Raw genomic sequence first — 14,213 nt, 5'->3', positions numbered from 1 at the left:
GAGGGGAGGCAGAGGTCACTGTTATCGCTTTGGAAGGCGAGGCTTTAGTTGCTGCACTGATGTCTTATCTAAAATACGCTCCTGTTTTGCAAGTTTAGAATCTACCTAAAAGGAGAAAAGTAGGAGCTGGGCCCAAGCTCTACCCTAGCAGTGGGCAGCATGCCCTTCCTCTGCCAGCGCCGACGAGCCTGTCATTCTTGCCGACAGGAAGACGGAACAGGTGCCATTAGTTCCACGAAGTTCCAGCAATCCTCTGAAACCCTGCTCACCACCTCCCCCGACACAAAGATCCCCTACCCTCAATAAAGAGCATAAGTTTGTTTCAAAGAGTTTATTGTAAATTCAAAGCTTCAACAGCAGCATCCTTTAGAAAACGAAGCATTGCCCGGATCCGTTTTTGAAAAAGCAGCGCAGTCGGCTAAGTCCTTCACGCTCCTGCAACTGTACCAAGTCCAGGGCGCCGCTCCTTCCTGCGAGCGCAGGCTGCTGAGTCACGCCTGCCCGGCCAGTCTGTCCTTCCCGGCCCTGCAGCCAACGTCCCAGCCTAGGCCTTCCTGGGCGAGCAGCCCGCTCCATGCACTTGCAGAGTCCTCAGCTCGGGCCAGCCTGGCCCAGCCGCTGCTGGGCCCCTCCTCGGGAGGCCGCACCTCCTCGCTCTCCAGGCGCCCCCCCCCGCCTGCCAGTCTCCACGCCGCACTCGGGCACCCTCCGAGGGCCCCTCCACAGAGCCAGCCGCGCTCTAGGCGCCCCGGGGCGTCACCACGTCGATCAGACCAAGGTCCCCACCGGGCCGTCACTCGGGGAGGGTGATGCTGGGCACCCAGTCGTTAACGCTGCGGCTCTCCTCGCAAAACAGGCTGAGCTTCTCCAAAGCGGGGTCCTTCCAGGCGTCCTCATTGGGGTTCTGCGGAGAGAGAGCAGGGTCAGCCTGGCTGGCAGCCGGCCGAGGCGGGAACGACACCCGGGCGGGGACGGGACGGGACTCTACTCACCGAAATGAGGATGCAGTGCAGGTCGCCCGGCGCGCCCGCCTCCTCGCCGGCGCCCACGATAGCCGCCAGCCGCTGCACATCGCCCACGCGCACGATGTCGATGTCGTTCTCGCAGCAGAACGCCTGGATCAGCGTAAAATGGATCTGCAGCGCGATGTCGCCCTCGTCCTCCTCATCCGCAGCCAGCACACAGAAGGTCACATTGTCGGGGTCCCTGCGAGGGCAGCAAGGTGGGGACCAAGGTCAGAAACCGCGAGCAGAGGTCTCCCGCCGCCACCCCTCCCATCCGCCCGTCTCCTAGTCATTCACCCCCGCCCCGGTATCCCAGCCTTGGCAGTGTCTACACTTACACGTTCAGGACTTTGGCTGACTCGTAGACGCCGGCAGTGAGGCAGCCCTGGCGCTGGGCCGACAGCAGCAACTCGTGCAGCGCTTTCCCGGCACCCTGCATCCTGCGGAGGAGCCAGCACAGTGAGCCGGAGCCGGTCGGGGTAGGAGCCCCCAGCCCCGGTCACCCGGACGCACCCGGACGCACCCGTGGCACTCCAACTACACTCCAGACCCGGCTCGGCGCCCGCACCCAACCTCTCCAACCTGGATCTGCCGCCGATACCCCAGCGCTCGGCTCCTACGCCGATACCCCAGGCTCCTACTCCCACCCTGGAGGGCCCTGAAGGCCGCCGACCGACCAGCCGCTTTCTCCCAGCCCTGAGACCCACCTGGCTGTGCTTTCCGGAACTGTGTCCTGGCCACGGACTTCTTCCAGAGTCATAGCGCGATCGACCAGCAGCAAGTTATCCACAAGCGGAGAGCGCGGAGGGGGCACGGGAGAACACACGGTGAGTTAGATCTCGGCTCGGCTCATCTACCACTAGCGACTGCGCCCCTGCTACGCCGCGCGCCCTTATATAGGCTGGAGGGTGCTGCGCCGCCAGCTGGCGCGAGGCTGTGCGCCTATTGGCCGGCACCCGCTTTCTGATGTAAATGAGGCGGCGGGCCGGCGGCTCGTGCCAGAAGGCCACGTGGGGAGGGGTGCGGGGGATGACAATGCCTCAAATCTGCCGCTTTTGTTGGGGTGTTACCAGGCAGACTAGAGCCTGCAGATTTCATCTCGCCTTTTTTTTTTTTTTTTTGAAGTCCTTAAAAGGAAAAAGAAAAAAAAAAAAAAAACCAACCCACAAAAACCTTGTTTGCTAATAGGTTGCTGCAATTTGCGAAAAGCACCTTTATAGAATCAAAAGGAATTTTTTTGGCATTTATTTTTATTGCTACCTTTCTATTTGTTTCTTTCCTTTAATTTGAAGTTTATGAAACTGTTGCATTGGAGCCGGAAATTAAGGTAAAAGCAGTGCCAGTTAGGGGCTTGCAAAAGGCAGTGGGCACAGCCCCTTGCAGCTGACCACTAGCGTCCGGAGAGCGCCGACGATGCCTCCCACGCACACTCAATGTATACATTGAGTTGTCGCTGGAAGCTCCTACCCCACCTCCCCGCCCTTGGCCGAGCACCGCTGGGCGCCGGAGAGGGGGGCGGGCGGGGGCGAGCAGATTGCGGCCGGCGCACGCCGCTCGTTTGCATTTCTATGGAGGGCGCACAATAGCAGAGGTCTGGCGTGTGGCGGTTTGCAGTAGGGACAATCCAGGCTTTCTCTTCATAGCAACACTGTCCACCTGCTGCCTGGTGGGGCGGGCAGGCCCCCGCCGCGCGTGGGGGTCGCCGGGCTGCCCGGCGCGTGGGGTCGAGGCTGCGTGCCACTCCGTGGTCCCTGAGTGCGCGCCCCCGTATTGGCCCTGCTACATGTAATTCCCTTCCACCCGTTTCTCGCACGGGTGCCCAGCAGTCGCGCTAGTTGGGAAGGACTGGGAGCTGGTGCGCGGTCTACAAGGCTGGACGCCCTCTGGCCGGAACCCCGCGGCCAGAATCTCTTTCCCGGGGCGCCATCTACAGGCAAGCTCGAAAGATCCTAAAACCCCTTTTCTCCTCCCCTCTCCCCAACACACACACCCTTCCGTTGGCCTGGCGCGGGAGAAGAGCGGTGGGTGGGGGGCGGACACGGAGCTGCCCGGCCAGGCCCACTGAGCCCTGTCCAACATTAACAGGAACCCGATTAAGGGCCGCAAATCGCATCCAAAGTAACTGCGGGGAGTAGAGGGCGAAAGGAGATTCCCATCCAGTGCTGATGGAGTAAGAGCCTGTTTGTCTTACGCTGTGCTGAAATACTTTAATTACTTAAATACGCATATGTAAAAATTCTTTTTTTTCCGGCAATAGAGTAAGTCTGGAAGAAATCTTGGGAGAGTTTAACAGGCTAGAGGTTGCTGTCGCTTGACCATACACGCTGGCACTTTCAGAGGGTTCACCCACTGAGCGCAGCACTTTTGGTGTCTGTACCTTTCTGAGCTACGTGGATGGGCGCTCCAGGGGTCACCTCATTGCTCCCCTTTTTGGGGTGAGGCCTGGGAAACTGGCTGGGAGAATGGCGGGCCGGGCGGATTCGATGGAAACCCTGGCCCTGCAGCAAGACTAGGGCGATAATGGGAAAGTAAACAACGGCGAGGCTTTGTTCCTTTCATTCAGGCTTTCTCAGGTGGGTGGTTAATGTACAAAGTACTTCTGAACTTGCGGGGAAGTTTTCATTCTGCGCTTGGGGGCAGGCACTTTTGCCAAAGTGAGAAGCTGGCTTCTTGCGCCTCCCAGCGGCTTCCCCGCGGAGGAGAGCTGCAAAAGCCCCTCGCTTCCAGGATTTTAAAAAGCAAGAGCTTGCTGTAGCGTTTCTGAACTCCAGAAGGTGTCTCGTAAGGACGGCGAGTTGGGGCGGGAGTAAGGGGGAGCGGGGACAGGCGGCATTTTGCTACGTTTCTTCGCTAATTTTTTTTCTTTCTTTCTTGGTGTATAAAATGACTACATGCCTTGATTAGATAAAATATGTTAATTTTAAGTGATTAGAATACAGGTATTACTCTTACAACTATTAAACATAGTTTAATATGTACCTCTGTTCCCAGGAAAATGGGAAGATTCTTAAATGTATTAGTTCCAGGTCCCCAGGCAATGCTGGAAATAAGATTTACTTAACATGCTGGCACCCCACCCCTCCAATTCATAACACTAGAACTCTGCCCACATGCCAGGCAAGAGAAAACAAGGGCTAGACCTGACGCCTCAGCCCCTCGTCCCAGAGGAAAGCCACTACTGGATACTCCTGGATTTGGGTTGGGGGTGGGTGCATTTCCCGTCCCTCCTGAGCCAGCCTGGACCAAGAGGGATGATTGACAACCCCTGGGGCTGTTCTACTCTGCTCACATTTTTAAGGTATTCAATTTCAGGAAACTGCCTTTTCGACTTATGATACAGCCTCACTTTGCTTTATTAGGTCAGTCCCAATGGCCCCAAAGCCCCCATCTCAATTAGAGAAGAACCATTTTGTCTGCAGGCAAAGTTGGCCTTCCAGCAGACCCACCACCAACCTTCAGTTCAGACACATGCTGAAGCTTCTGGGCCTGGGATGCCCCCCTGTTGGGGAGCAGGCAATGCTCACTAGAAGTTTGATGATGCAGACTGTCCCACTACACAGCTTTGTGGCCACAGCTCTCCCAAACTGCACGCAGCAAGGGACTTGGCCTGCTCTGTGCTTCAAGTCACAGGTGGCTGAGATGTCCTGAGTTCCTGTGACTGCACCCCTAAACCTTCCCCTAAGCCTCTATAATGCAGATGATGGTGACTTACTTAAAGGGAAATCCTCAGAGGTGCTCTGTTTTAAAACCTTTTTGGAAATGTTTATAGTTGAAATGTTTTTATTAACACATTATCTGGAATGTGCTTGTCACTCTTTCATGGCTTAACTAGGTCATTGATGGGCTGATAACTTTCATTTGGGTACAGAAGGAGGGTGAGCTTTAAGCACTAAGCTTTATGAGACATTTCTTACTGTATTTTCACAAGTTACTTATATGTCATTAACTAGCAGGCATATGCCCTTATCCTATCCAAGCAATGTGCCAGAAGCCACTACAGCTCCGCCAGAGGCTGTGGGATGCAAGCTAGCCGCACACTAGCCCCATGCAGACTGCGGGTAGGATTTCTTTGGCCTATGAGGTATCTTAGGCAAAGTCAAATTCACTGCCACCTTTCCAAGTTAGCTGCATTCATATAAACACCTGGATTTCTAGCTTCTGTTGGAAAATGGGAAGATTTGGCCATCATGTGCCTAGAGTCCCCTCCCCACCTTGGTAACCTTCAGCAGGGGTCTGGGGCACTGGGATCTCGCACTGGGCACTGCTCTCCCTTTCACCACAGTCCCCACCAGAGGCCAGCTGAGGACACCCGGCTGCTTTGTTCATTTGCATCACCTTCCTGTTGCCTGCAGACATTTGTGCTTGCAATCAAGAAACTGAACTTGGAAGCACAGAATAAAGGGGCCAAGTTCCTAAAGATGAAGCCAAAAACGTTAAGCACCATTTGTGTCTCAGCTTGTGCAGGACAGTGTCCTACGTCAGCAGCGGGCTCTTGGAGCACTCTGGGCTGGCCCCTTTCCAAACGGTCTCATGTTGCCCTTACTGTTCCCCTCATCCAGCCCCTTCTCCAGCCAGAACAAGTCTCCCTGGGGTCCTGTGTTGGGTTTTCTTTGGTCCAAAAACCTCTTGAATGATAGGGGGCAGCAGTAAGTCAGTGTCAATCATTAACTCAAAAAAGAAACCAAGTTTTCATGCAGACACATAAAAACTATTACTTAAAACCCAGCAGGGGCATCTCAGATGCCTTCCAGCATCTGAAGGGCACCATTGCATCGGCCCTCATCAGCACCGCCCTCCTCCTTACCCAGGGTGAAGCGCGGATCTGCACACAGGAAGGCTTCAGATGACAACTGAAACAAGGAACAGGAAGCTGAGAAAGGAAGACACCTCCCACACACACACCTAGCAAAAGCTGGACATTTCTGGTCAGTCATCCTATGGAAAGACTTTCTGGAAGGAGCAATTATTCTTGGGTGAGCACTTACATAGCATGAGAGAGGTTAACATTACCCCAGGGAAGTCCTTCAAAGTAACTGGGGAGGGGGGGAGGATACATTATTTATGCATTTGTTCCTTTTACCATCAACAGTAAGAAATGATTCATGGCACCTGTCACAGTCCTAGGTAGCAACAGTCACCAGCCCACACTGTCGCTGAAAACCCCTGAGAAGCCACAGATGTGCAGTCTTCCCAGCTTGACTGAGCACCCAAGTCTTCTGAACCTGGGTTTCCCAACGTAGGAAATAAAAACAGTGCCCTTTACCCCTCATGAACTTCACCAGGGTCTTAGAAGGTTGCTCCTGGTCAACCATTTGGCCCACAGATGGGTTTAGTTTGGTAGACAGTGTCCCAAAAGACTTAGAAATTCAGGTCTGACTTGCTCATTCATGTAGGGGAGAGTTGATGGCACACATCCCTTCTGTCACCATACGCATGTCCCAAATGTCACATTAGGCTCTGCTGGCACGTGTAGGCCCTGCGTGGCATTTGCAGGCACTAGGGTTGGCAGTAAAGTTTCTTTTCTAACAGAGTTTTGAAAATGTTAACATGTAGCATATAATAGAGTAAAGGCACCATAGAACTTCCAAAGTAAAGCTTTCCTTCTTTTATGTTCCAGAAACTGAAAGGTATTAACAACCTCCAGAAGGCACTATGACATTGCAGTTTGGACTTTGTGGAGCAGAACTCAAAGCTGGGCTTAGCTGCTTGTTGACTTTGACCTTGAGCAAAAAGTTAGCAGATGATTTAAAGTGTAAGGTAAAAAGAATTCATGCTTGTTGACCCATTAAATGCTCATAAGTTAAGCTCTCTGAAAAAAGCCATTCAAAAATGTATATAACAAGAAAATATTTATTGCCGTGTTTCTTAAAGTAATGAAAAGTTAGAAACCGTTTAGGAGGCTAGTGCTAAATCATGTGTACCCATAAATGAAACACTATGCGTCTATAAAAAGGGGTTCTGAAGAGTAGTTCCTGGCATGATGTAATATGAAAAAAGCAAAATATGAAATTGTGCGATTCTAATTCTGCAAAAACTTTCAGCGTACACGACTATCACTGAAAAAAATCACAAAGTAGAAAATGGTGATTATATCTTGGAGTGATGAGATTGTAGGTGATTTTTAATTTTCTTTACTAAGTTTTTCTGCAATTAAACATTCTGCAGTTCCATCTTAATACAAACATCTAAGACTTTCAAATGGAGTAACTTCAGGGTTTGACATCCTCGGCCTGATTGCTGAGGAGGTTATTGTGCAGAGTGATCTTTGACTGTACGGTCACAGATCCAGAAGCCAGACCAGACGTCTGCGGGGCTTTGCTCCTGAGAGGGAGCTCCCCGACTGTGACCTTTGATTCCTGCACGCCTCCTCTTGCCATCTGATGCCAGTCTGCTCCTGTGACTAAGTGAAAATCGTCATAACTGCACTCAGAGGTTAACTCTGGCCTGACTGGGAGGGAACATGCTGGCAACATGCCGAAGACAGGAAAGAAGGCCAGCAGCCTTGTCAGGAACAAGCACCCTGGGCGGCACCTTTCCATAGACATGCGGTTCCCCCGGACCCTTGGGGAATCCTCTGCGCATGCCAGGGCAAGCAGCAATGGAAGAAATCATCTTTCACTCCCTTCTTGGTGAAAATGTCTATTTTCCAGAAATGAATTACAAAAATAAATTATGAAATTTGTTTCCATTGTCTACAAAACACAGCAAGGAATTCTAAAATTTGCAAACCTGTCATGTACCCAACCTCTGTTTGAGACGCTAAGGCATGATTTAATTTCTCAGTGTTTGGATTTCGTCTGTTTGAGAAGGGTGGGGCCCTCCTTGAGTACACTGTTATTAATAGTATTGTTACCATTTTATTTACCAGATTTTTCCAGGACTTGCTGTGCACCAGGCACTGTTCCAAGCACTTTGAAAACATCATCTAATTCTCATAACAAACTCTTTATGTAGGTGTTCTTATCACCATTTTAGGCATGAGGAATCTTGGGCACAGAGAGGCTGAACAACTTGCTCAAGGTCACACAGCCAGGAGGTGTCAAAGCCGGGTGTTCAGAACTCCTCTCAGAAGCAAGAGGGAACAGGTGAACTTCACTGTGAAACCTTTTCTTAAGCCTTTAGAACAAACCATTTGCCCACCAAGGACAAGACGAGCATCCAGATGAAAAGGTTTCAAAACCATTTTTGGTTCTCCTTAGGAACAGTGCATCCTGCAGTGCCTGTCATGATACCATGGTTGCAGGGTGACATCTTGTGGTCAAAAGGAATATTGCTTCCAGCCCTAAAAAGCATCTACACTCCTGCTGGTCTAAACCCTCCAGGCCTGCAAGCACTGCCCCTTGAGCGTGTTTCTGGTGAGCCCATGGGCTCTCATCACACATTAAGGTTAACATCCAGAAGCAACAGACCCTGGTGGCAGTGGGCTCGGACCCCACTGTGCCACTGCTGGGCAGCCCCTGAGAAGCCAGGCTGGCTCAGAGGATGGTGCAGTTTGGTAGTCATGGGCAATGCCAACCGTCACCACCCAACCTTCAGGGAGAGGAGAACAGACCCAACCTTCAGGGAGCCTTCATGTGTCAGCTGTAATGTCCATGCCCACTTCACAGATGGGAGCACTCAGTTTCAGGGAGATTAACACCGTGCCCCAGGTCACAGAGCCAATGATAGAGCTGGGATTCTAGTTAGCATGTGCCAGACCTCCCGCCTCATGTTCATCGGGCCACACCATGGGCAGGACATTGGCTCACAGCCGAAAAGTTACCCTGGGGCACAGCCTCTCGTGTAACTCAGCTGTGCTTGACAGGGTGTGCACCCTGCTTTTCTTACAAAATCAGGAATGCTCTGACTCTCCTATGGTCTGGGATTCTGAATTCTTATCAGCCACATGATGTGAAGTATACAGGTTAGTTTTTAGTTACTCACAAACCCACAGACAAATTTAAACTTGGGAGGGACCTACAAGGTGACTTCCTCTGAAACCCTGTCTAATTTCCCAATCTTTTCAGCAACCCCTGACATGAAGAGCCTGCCACAGGTGAAATCCCACATGTGGCATGACAGCAATCCCAAACAAGGTGAAGCCCACTTGCTGGTGCGTTTCCCAAGCACCCAACACTGCCCACATTACCCTCTCAGAAGGAACAGCAGATGCAGATCCTTCGTCTCCAAAGCACGCAGGCATACCCTGAGGATGCCCATGGACCCATCCAGGGCCAGCAGCCTCAGCTTCCCTGGGAGCTAATTAGCCTCATGGAATCTGAATCTGCCTTTTAACAAGATCCCAGGGTAATGAATGTGTGCACACAAGTGTGTGATCATTCGTTCACCAAAAGGTGCAAGGTATAGGGTAGATGGGAGGCACTATTTCAGAATGTAAGGGGCAGGATGGTGTGAGGCCACCGGGAAAGCCACTGTCAGGCAAGGGAAGATGTGAGAAATATAGACTAGATGCAGAACCTTGGGGCTCGTAATGGTCGTGGCCACTCTTCAGATTACCTCTGAATCTGAGAACAGCAGGAGGGGACAGACTGCACATGAGCCCTTGGCTCTGCTCTCTGCTGATCCACAGTAATGGCATTTTGACTTTGCATAGGGAGTTCCAGCTAGAGACTGCACTCCCAGTCTCTCTTGCTGCATGGGGTGGTCTTGGGCCCCAGTTCCTCTACATCCCTTGCTCTAGCAGAAGTTGTTTGCCTACCAACTAGCTTCCTTCTCCACTTTGCTGTTGTGATTCAATCATGCAGTCACAGAGGAAAGGGCCTGGGGTCCTGCATGGCTGTGTGGAGCCGAGCCTCCTTGCTAGCCCATACACTCTCTTGTGTACAGTAGACAAGACACAATATTCTGTCTTAAGCCTGTGTATTTTGGAGACCTTTTAAAAATTTGTCATTTTGACAAACTTCAAATATAGAAAAATTATAGAAATAGTAAAAATATTCCCACTTACCCTTCCCCAAATTCCCCCATTTTACTATATTTGTTTCAGCCTTTTCTCTCTCCTTCAAGTATATATATTATTTCCTAAACCATTTGAGAGTAAGATACAGACATGATGCCTCTTTACCACTAGATACTTCAATGTATATTTCCTAAAAACAAGAATATTATCCTAAATCTGCAAACCAAAATAAAATAATGAAATTCAGGAAATTAATATTGATGTAATTAACTAATCTACAGACCATACTGAGATTTTATCAGTTGTTTCAATGACATCCTCTGCAGCAAAAGAAAGCCCAGGGTCACAAGCCCATTCAGTAATCACATCCCTGTCATCTCCCTGAATCCAAAATTGTTCCTGAGTCTTGCTTTATGACAGTAACATTTCATGGCATTGACATGTTTTTAAGAGTTCGGGCCCGTTAATGTCACAGACTCCTTTCTGCCTCCACCCCCTACCCTGCTGGGGCTTAGCTGCTGTTTCCTCCTGATTCCATTCAGGTGATGAACCATTAATGGGGCCATCACAGTGGTGATGCTGTGTCCTTCTGGGCGTGTTGTATCAGGATCACATGTTTTCACTTGTCTCTGATTCTTGATTGTCATGGGTGTCCTCTGGCTACTGGTTGCCATGGAGTGATGATCATTTGACCGAGGTGGTGTCTCAGATTTCTCCAGCCTAAAGTCGCTATTCTGCCCTTTGGAATCAGAGAGTGTTTGTAGGAAGATGTCAGAGGTCATTGGAGCAGGGTGGCTGCGGTCACCAGAGTACATGCTCTGTTAGCACTGGAGCAAACTCAGCAGCAAACCTGGGCTCTTGCTTATTAAGAGTTGTTGAGTATATATATTCACACCCTTCCCTGATATTTTGAATAGCTGGGAAATTTTTATTAGTTCACCCCAAATCCACATTAAACTGTAATATTAATTAAAAAAAAAAAAAACAGCCCAGAAGAGAGCCTGGATGGTGCATTTCCATTTTACTGAAGAGTCTACAGCAAGCAATAGTTTGTGACTGAGCAGACAGTGGGCTGCTCTGTTCACTCTCGATTCACTCTGGACCAGACAGCTCCACCCGGCCTTCCCGCTTGTCTTCTCAGGCTGGATCCCACCGCTGTTGCTTTTCCCCAGGATAACTGATTTAAGCAGCCATCCTACCTGGAGAGGCTCACCTTTCTCATGTACGCGTGTGCGTCCTGGCCCCTGCCTTGCTTTAGGATGCAACAGGAGCTAAGTTCAATGAGGAAGAGGATGACAACCCTGTTGGAGCAGGTGCCCTGTACCGGGGCAGCTCCCCCATGCTCTCTAAGCTCCATCTACCTCTACTGTTCCCCAGCTTGCCTATGCTCCTGCTGGCCACTGGCTTTGAGCATCACCCTGCCCCACCCTTCAGGACCTACCCAGAGGCCACCAGGAGGCCACCTAGGGACAATATGCCCTAAGGGGAGAGTCTTGGATCACGGGTGGTGCTTCCTGCCCTTTTCTGCTCCTGGATAGTGATGGTCACAGCCTTCATCACAAGGCTGTCCTGCTAGGCCTTTGAGTCACTCAGAGTCCCGGATCGTCTCATACACTGTCCCCAGGAGAAGGGGGCTGGTGAGCAAGGACAGTGCCTGCCTCACTGCAGCTGGGAATGAATCCCTTCTGTACAAAGAGACAAGGATCCCTGCTTCAAGGATCTGGGACCACTAGCAAATGACAGGCCAGATCCAGGAAAGGGAAAGAGGAAGGACGGAAAGAGGCGGATTTGGCAAGGAGAGGGACCTGCTGGGCCACGGCAGGGTTGGACCTGCCACAGCAGCACTGCGTCAGGCTCTCAGCTGCTGCCAGGCACTCTCTAAATAAGAGAGTGGGTAAGCAGAATGAATTCTAGCAAGGAAGGAGATAGAGTATTTTCTCCAACATATGTCATAAATATGCAGTGTGACAAGACTTCCTCACTCCATTTATGTCAGAAAATGTATATGGACATTTCCCTCCATAACCAGTATGGAGCGCCGTGCAGAGACCCACTGCCCTCCCCAATGGTTACTGCTCACTCCAGCACCTGGTGACAGGAGGGGGACAGCTGATAAAAGTGGTCCCAGCATTGTTAGGACACTGCTCAGCAGGCCACTCTTACACAGACATGACCAAACGTGCTAATTCCCAAACTATTAATATATGTAGACTATCCCAGATGAAACCTCTTCTCAAAATTCCACAGAAATAGGTCACATCATCTAGGGATTCCTTGAAATGTACACTGAATTTTTCACCCAGCATTTTGCAGTGAGCTCTTTAGTGGCGAGAGGCCTGGACTTCGTCATTTCACCCACAAACTCTGGCCCAGGAGAAGTGGTCACTCTGGCGGCAGGTTGTGGACAGCAGGCAAGACTGAAGGCCCCAGGCAGAAGCCTCTCCTTCCTCCGAGCCACCCTAAAAGGAAGCAATGATGCTCCACCTGCCACAATCTCCATCCCCTCCGGGTCACAGGACCAGTCCCGTGACCTATTCCCCAGCTGGTGACGGTTGTGTGCTGCTGTCGCAACACAGAGCATGTCAGCCTGGTGGGAGACCTGGGCCTCTCCAGCTGTCACAGCACAGCATGCCCAGTGTTGGGAGCTGGCCACTGGTCTGCTCCATGCCCCACTGGCCAGCAGTACAGAGACACAGTTGCCCTCCAGAATGCAGCCTCATCTGGGACCCATCCCTCATAACCCAGAAGCTCAGGGAGTCTGCAGAGATCATGTGTCCAGGAGCCTGCTGAGAGCCAGCCTCTGAAAAAGTTCAACGTCCACTGAATTGCAGCTCCTGCATGGCCTCAGCCCCTCCCAAGGTCACAGCTTCCAAGGCCACAGCTCTCCCCTGCTTCCAGAATGTAAGAGTACTGGGCAGACTTGATATCTGAGAGTGTCTGCCCCAGCTGAGCTCTGCACACATCCCAGGAGCACTGTGTGCCCCTGAGCAGTCCTCGCTGGTTTTCGCTAAGGGCCAGCTCTCGTGTATTCGTAAGAAAGGACAGGCTGAGTCAATGCAGTTCAACCTCTGCCACAAGCATTAGCTGAGCACCTACTGTGTGCAAGACAGTGAGCTGGGGCCGGAGATCGAGCAGTGAACTGGGTTCTGACCTCTGGAAGCCCATAGTCTGGTGGGGCATCTCCCAACCTTGCCAGACATCAGGTGCTCTCCCTCTTCATGTGTACCCCGGATAGGAGTGTCCCAGAGCCCCAGAGACAAAGCCACAGAAGGGAGTGGGGAAGAGTGTGGAAGATGCCTAAGGCATTGGGCGAGGGATGGCCCACAGCTCATGCAAACACAAGTTCACAAAGCCTGGGGTGGGAATGCAGGAGTGAGGAAGGCTGGCCTCTCCTGCAGGCTGCAGCAGCCACAAGGGGGCAGAGGGCAGATGCAGCATTGGAGCAGCTTCTCATGCTGATGCCTGGCAAAGCCTCGTGCCAGGGCAGAAGGGATGAAGCCGAAGAGTGTTTCCTTTTTAAATAGATCTGGAAAATGCTGGATTGAAAGAAGTCTGATTCATTACTGCAGGACTTACCAAGGCTTCCATTACATCCAAGCATGCTTTGAATCTCCAAGAGTTTGGACACACCACAAGTATCGAACATTTGACTACAAAACCCTTTGTTGGGGACCATAAAAGGAGGATGCTGTGGAGCACAGTTGGGGACCAGCTCCCTAGTAGCTCTCAGCTCTAGTACTGCATTGGGCTTGGGTTCACATAGAACAGTTGTTCTCGAAGTATGGTCCCCTCACCTGGGAACTCCCTAGAAATGCACATTCTTAGCCCCACTCGACCACCTGAACCCTGGGACCCAGCGATCTGTGTTCTAGAAACTCTGCAGGGTCTTCTGATACAGACTCCAGCTGGAGGCCCACTGCAGTGGGTAACAGGACACCAGCTGTGACACCTGCCACCCCCAGCCCCAAAACACCCCTGGTGCAATTCTACTGTTTCATGACCCAACTCCACTCCTGCCTGGGCAGTGAAGCTTCTCTGCCTGACACCCCCTCCTTCCACACTCCAGCAGGAAAACTCCCTCTCCCAGTTTCCAGGACTCTCACGTATACCTACTATTGTCCTATAGCCATGCTTTTATTATTTGGTGATTGTCTGCCTTCTGTCATGGAGCAGGGTGAGGATCCTTGACAAGGATCCTTGACAAGGATGGAAGCATCCTTGACTCTGAATGCTGTCATGCACGTGGAGCATTGGGGCCACCATGTCGTGCAGGGAAGCACTCTCCATGTCTCTTGGCCAGGGTGGGACAA

General features: G+C 51.4%; 1 protein-coding gene and 1 long non-coding RNA gene across 3 annotated transcripts; one reads left to right on the top strand and one right to left on the bottom strand.

Annotated features, from left to right (window-relative positions):
- Positions 1-316: 316 nt before the first annotated feature.
- On the bottom strand, positions 317-1,874 carry GADD45G (growth arrest and DNA damage inducible gamma). The gene is made up of 4 exons (XM_002742712.6): positions 1,712-1,874; positions 1,343-1,444; positions 993-1,206; positions 317-904 (listed from the first exon to the last, which is right to left on the bottom strand). The coding sequence occupies exons 1-4, from the start codon at positions 1,762-1,764 to the stop codon at positions 794-796; spliced, it is 480 nt and encodes a 159-aa protein (XP_002742758.1). The 5' UTR covers positions 1,765-1,874; the 3' UTR covers positions 317-793.
- Positions 1,435-10,137, top strand: LOC103791906 (uncharacterized). Of its 2 annotated transcripts, none has more exons than XR_008480529.2 (3): positions 1,435-2,331; positions 5,813-5,977; positions 6,622-10,137. It is a non-coding gene; the product is annotated as an uncharacterized LOC103791906 (long non-coding RNA). The 2 variants fall into 2 exon arrangements; XR_618451.6 differs by lacking the exon at positions 1,435-2,331 and adding an exon at positions 3,114-3,174.
- Positions 10,138-14,213: the final 4,076 nt, after the last annotated feature.

Source organism: Callithrix jacchus, chromosome 1 (assembly GCF_049354715.1).
Source record: "Callithrix jacchus isolate 240 chromosome 1, calJac240_pri, whole genome shotgun sequence".
Lineage (NCBI taxonomy): Eukaryota > Metazoa > Chordata > Mammalia > Primates > Cebidae > Callithrix > Callithrix jacchus.
The sequence above is the reverse complement of the archived record's forward strand: the minus strand, read 5'-3'. Positions and strand labels throughout refer to the sequence as shown.